Source organism: Vicia villosa, linkage group LG4 (assembly GCF_029867415.1).
Source record: "Vicia villosa cultivar HV-30 ecotype Madison, WI linkage group LG4, Vvil1.0, whole genome shotgun sequence".
In the NCBI taxonomy this organism is placed as follows: Eukaryota; Viridiplantae; Streptophyta; class Magnoliopsida; order Fabales; family Fabaceae; genus Vicia; species Vicia villosa.
In genome coordinates, this window is record NC_081183.1 from 92,447,423 (window position 1) to 92,453,981 (window position 6,559).

The 6,559-nt window shown below is 27.6% G+C and overlaps 1 protein-coding gene across 1 annotated transcript; it reads left to right on the top strand.

Moving 5' to 3' along the window:
* Nucleotides 1–2,738: 2,738 nt before the first annotated feature.
* On the top strand, nt 2,739–3,493 carry LOC131599344 (defensin-like protein 183). The gene is made up of 2 exons (XM_058871739.1): nt 2,739–2,802; nt 3,081–3,493. Exons 1-2 carry the CDS (start codon nt 2,739–2,741, stop codon nt 3,404–3,406), a joined length of 390 nt encoding a protein of 129 aa, XP_058727722.1. The 3' UTR covers nt 3,407–3,493.
* Nucleotides 3,494–6,559: the final 3,066 nt, after the last annotated feature.

A 6,559-nucleotide genomic window follows, 5' to 3' on the forward strand; every position in this document is an offset into this window, starting at 1 on the left:
TATATATATATATATATATATATATATATATATATATATATATATATATATATATATATATATATATATATATGGGACGACTCAAGTGAGAACACTTGGTTATTATGAGAAATGAGAACAATGAATCACGACCATTAAATTTTGATTTTGTTGATTTTAATGGATTGGATTGGTTTCTCAATCAAAATTTAATGGTCGTGATTCATTGTTCTCATTTCTCATAATAACCCAGTGTTCTCACTTGAGTCGTCCCATATATATATATATATATATATATATATATATATATATATATATATATATATATATATATATATATATATATATATATATATATATATATATAGGGGACGACTCAAGTGAGAATACTTGGTTATTATGAGAAATGAGAACAATGAATCAAGACCATTAAATTTTGATTGGGACGACTCAAGTGAGAACACTGGGTTAATATAATAAATAAGAACAATTAATCTTAACCATTAAATTTCGATTCATTGAAATTCATGAACAAGATTGATTTCTCTTTCCATAGTTCTTTTTATTAGTAATGTATATAATCTTCAAAAAAAATTAATTCATATTTATATTTTAAGAAACAAAAAATTTAATTTATTGCTTTTTGGAAATAATGAAAATTGATAGAAAATAATTTTTCAAAGATGATACATTTTATTTAATAATTAACCTTTATATTAATTATATTAACTATTTAATTTTTAAAATAATTAACGTTAAATATTCTCATTGTTTTTAACATTACATATTATCATTAACGTTAAATATTCTCATTGTTTTTAAAAATTAAATAGTTTATATAATTAAATATTAATGTTAATGATTTATATATAGTTATATTAATTGTTTTTTATATAAAAACTAAATATAATATTTTAATTATCATATAATTATATTAGTAATGTTTAGATAAAAATCATAATTTTTTTGAAGAAATTAAAAACGTAATTGTTGATTTTTCATTCTAATGTCTTTTATATTTATAATTTTATAATTTAAGATATGTTATATTTTAAGAAATGAAATATTTGAATTGTTGTATTTTTAAAATAATGATATTCGATTGGAAATATTTAGTATTTCTATAAAAAAACAATTCATATAAATATACTAAGGATTATAATAAATATATAACAATATTATTAATATGCAAATTAATGTAAGATAATATTTTTATTTTTATTCATTCATAATTATATTAATTGTTATTTTTAAAATATAAATAAATTATATATTTATAATTATATTAGCAGTAAATAATTTGTTGGACGAATATATTATTATTATTTTTAAATTTGTGATAGTATGATTATATTTATTCAAAGGTTAATTATTAAATAAAATATATCATCTTTAAAAAAATTATTTTCTATCAATTTTCATTATTTCCAAAAAACAATAAATTAAATATTTTTTTCTTAAAATATAAATGTGAATTAATATTCTTGAAGATTATATACATTACTAATAAAGAAGAATATGGAAAGAGAAATCAATCTTGTTCATTACTTTCAATGAATCGAAATTTAATGGTTAAGATTAATTGTTCTCATTATATATATATATATATATATATATATATATATATATATATATATATATATATATATATATATATATATATATATATATATAAATAAACAGAAATTAAATGACTTATCATATGATAGGTAACAATATATTAAAAGGAATTTATTCATGAAAAAAGAATACTAAAAACTCATTAAAGAATTTATTGAGTACAATACTAAAACCACATTAAAAGAAATTTATTAGTTGATATAGTGTTTATAGTAAATAAATATGCATATAGAAATTCCTTTAAAAACCAAATACTAGTAACGGTTAATAGTTTTGCATAGACTTTACACTATGTCGATATGCATAATGAAATGTACGATAAAATATATTGAATGAATTTCTAATAAATTATTAATTATATAAATATTATCATAAAATAAATGTAGGAGATTACTAAAATCAAATCATATAATTTTTTTTAAAAGATTGACAATTTCAAACATATGATTTTTCTTAGTATATTCTCTTTTACCATAGATATAAATTTAAAAAAAGTTTATTAATGTTGAATTATTTTTGACAAGAACAAACTTAACTGATTTCATTAATCAAACAAAACTCAATACAAGGAAGTACATTTTTAAAGAAACTACGCCTATATCAAGAATTGACTGCCTTAAAGTTCGGATACATAAACAACAAATTCTAAATAGTCTTAATAATAAAGCTAAATTCCGAATTACCAACAAGAGCCACATGAATTGCCTTAATAACATATTGACAATCACTTCAAAAATGACGTGGGATAACTAGAGAGATATTGCATTTTTGATTGCTTCCTTCAAAGTGGTAGCTTCGGTTGATTAAGCGTAGGAGGAGTCCAACATGCTGATAAATTATTAACCACATATTGATTAACCGAATTATGATCATCTCTAGCTAAAAACAAATCATACCAATTGTAGTAAACTTGTAAATCAATCTTTAAATCATCACGAATATCTTGCCAAACCACATTAATATTGAATTGAAAACTAAAAAATTGCTTTATTTTATTAAATATTTTTTTCATAAATGAATCATTCATTCATTATAGAATAGAAAGAGTCCTATGTTATAGAAATGAAATTAATATAAGAAAGACACTACATATACATATACACTGTCGAAGCCAAAAAGAAATTAGGGGTTATCAAAATATGGCGAACTACAAGATCTCAAATTGTTTTAATATCTTTATCATCATAGCTACCATTGCTGCAGGTACTTAGTCTCTTCTCCATCATTTTAAATGATAAGCATCCAATTATATTTTATTTTCTCTACTATACACTATACACTGAAACACGGACTCACACATGAATTAGACAAGATATTGACACTGAAATATCGACACCAATAATAATTTGAAAATATATTAGTATCGTGACACCCACTATCATGTCAGTGTGGGTGATATCGTGTCAGTGTGGGTGACAAGTCTCTTTTTAAAAGTGTTGGTACTACATAGCTAATTTATTTATTTGTCCATGTGATCATAGTGCAATATTCAAGAGTGGAAGCAGGCAAATGCTCAGAAGTTTTCAAGAGATGTGATGACATGGATTGTCCTTCACATTGTAAATCAACTTATGGCAATCGTAGTTTAGGGCATATATGTGATCTCTTCTACATCTGCACTTGTTTCTTCGAGCAAGATTCTTCCTCATCCAGTATGTGTGTCATTGGGAATGGAACATGCTATGCTGGTGAATGTGATGCAGCTTGTTGTGATGCAAAGTGTGCTAAAAGTTATAATCGAGGTTTTGGAACATGCCTTCCTAATTATTTTACTAAGGATAGATGTGTTTGTTCCTATAGAAGCTAGATTACTCAGATTGTAATGAAATAATACTATGAATCAAAAGACTTTCTTTTGGAAAATTTTCATTTCAATTGTATTTGTATCATGGCCCTCATCTAATATCTAATATACTTTTTTTAAGCAAGTTTTTATTAACGGGAACAAAAGTTCACCAAACAAGATTACAAAAGACGAGGCGAAAGAAACCTCTAAAGGAAAATTACTCTCCAATTGAGACCAAACTTAAGTAGAACAAAGGGTTTTTGTCAAACTCATAAAAGTTACAATTGGTATGAGGAATATTCCCTATAGAAGACCACCGCCATAAGACTGTTTTACAATTCCACACCACGTCTCGGATATTCCAAACCGAGTTGCTAAAAATAATATCATTCCTAACTAGCCACAAGCTCCAAATGATAGCTAACCAAACACACCCCGCTTTACTTTTTCTCACTTTCTTTAACAAACAAAAAGAACTCCATCTTCAAAAACACTCTTTAAAATCCACATCTTTAAAATTAGTCAAACCGATCCAACACGCCATTCCCTTCCAAACCTCATTCTTCTTACAACAATTCAAGAAAAGATGGAGAGGAGACTCTACGGGATCATCACAAAAAACGCATCCAAGATTAGAAGTGCAAGAGATAATACCTCGATGAAGAAGCAAATCCTTCGTCTGAATCCTATACTTAAAACATCTCCACCCGAAGGCTTTGATTTTAAGCGGGACTTCAACCTTCCAAATGAGAGAATATACGAAATCAAAACGGTTTGGAGGACCATGCTTCATAGAGTAGATACCAATGGCCTAGTGGCAAGAAGAAACCGTGAACGAAGCGTGACCCGGACGATGCAAACCACCCGGTCAAAAGGGCTGCTGCTGGCCGAATTGGCAGCCAAGGGGCAGCGCTGCTGTTAAAGCTCCCGGAGGGCTTCTTCTTGAATCTTTAAGTCCGCCGGCACATGAGACAACCCTAGATCGTTCCACACCCATGCTCCGTCAATACAAGCGCCCATGCAAGCAATAGAGACATCCTGTAAATGAGATAAAGCAAACAAAGACGGAAATAAAAACTTAATAATACCTTCCTTCAACCATAAAGAATGCCAAAAGGAAGTCAAAAATCCGTCTCCTATATCAAAGGAGCAATTATTCGCAAGGAAATCCCCGAGAACTCTCTTCTCTAAAGACAAAATATCCGTCCACCAAACGGATTTCGAACTATAATTTTCGTGCCTTCCTCCTTCAACCACCATCCGAAGCTTAATGTCGCCGTAACGCGCTTTAAGCATCCTATACCAAATAGAATTAGAATCATCCAAAATTCTCCATTTCCACTTATGAAGGAGAGCCAAATTAAAAACCTCTAAATTCTTCAAACCCAAACCACCAAGTCCATACCTCCCTAAATCCATACATTCTCTCATGCATTTTATCAAACACCTTATGTGAATTCTTAGTTCTTAGTGTTATCATTGTTCCTGAGCTCAACAAACTTCAGACTCGGAGAAATCAACAATGCTTATATAATCTTTCAAGTAAATTTTGAATATATTATTTCTAGTGGCAAAGCAAAATTTCTTACAAAATAACCATAATGGTTAATCATAAAATGAATGGTTATGCATAAAAAATCATCCCACTTCAGGACCACATTTTTATAATTACGGAAAACCTGATAGCATAGGTATCAAATAGAAAGAAGAAGGCAAAGCATGATCTTAACAATGACTTGATAAAAATGATTGAGCAAATTAGATATTACAAGTAAAAAAATAACTAAAAACAATATGTAGATTGATCTAGCTGGACATCTTCACTTTATCACTAGATTGTAGCGCTTGAGATGTGAAAAACCTCACATTAACATATGGATCCTCGATACAAGACATGGACGGATGGCACTCTCCACAATAATTGTTCAAATGGCATTTATTTGTGAGACGATAAAAGTATGTTGCTTCCTGACAGAGTAAACTTCTACATCTAATTTCCATCAAATAATTATGCTTTCAACAAACAAAAGTTTGGTGTACAAGTTTGAAATTCATTTTGGAGAGAAGAATTTAACAAACCATAGAACAAAGTAACATAAAATGAATTAAATCAAGATCTCAATTATATAGAACAATCAAATATGTTGACAGAATATTTTAGCATACATGTAAAGTGCATTAAAGATGAGATCTTAAATGGAAAATTTTCCTTAATTTTATCTTTCGGCTTAGCCTTCAATGCTTTCACCTTTACAGTTGACTTAATTTCTCTTAGGTTTTGGTTTTGCAAGTGAAATTTTGAATGAACCTTTAACCTTAGTGATCTTTCCAGAAGCTGTTCAAATTCAATATAAACTACAAGTTATAACACAAAATACAAGAATTATAAATGATTAAATTGAAATTAAATCAAACCTCCGAGTAGGTAGGGAAGAAATTCATGGTTTCGAAGCGTTCTTGGTTTTCTCATTTTGAGGCTTTGATTCTTCTTTCTTCGAGGTTGAAGTTTGTTGAGATAATAACACTCAGAACTAAGAATGCTCATAAGGTGTTTGATGAAATGCAAGAGAGAATGTAGGGATTTAAGGAGGTTTGTAACCCCTCAATCTAACTAGTTTTTTTACTTTTGAATTTAAGTGACGTGGCGTGTCACATGGCGTGCCACGTCAACTTCCGTTAGAGCAAATAGACGGCAGGGACCAAAATTAGGGACGGAAAATTCTAGGAGGACCATTTTTCGAAGAAAAATTTTAGAGGGACTAAAACTGAAAGTTGAGATATTTATAGGGACCACAAACATATTTAACCCTCTTGATGAATCCAATAGTTGATATTTCTTTCTCTCATCTCTCATTTAAAAATGCTCTCACTTGATATGCTATATATATATATATATATATATATATATATATATATATATATATATATATATATATATATATATATATATATATATATATATATATATATATATATATATATATATATATATATATATATATATATATATATATATATATATATATATATATATATATATATATATATATAGGAGGGTTATATTGACTCCAAGAGTAAGTGTTCAACACTTACTCCAAATCATAACCATTGATTATCATTAATCCAACGATTTTAATTAAAGTTTTATATAAAAAAATATTTCCAAAAATAATT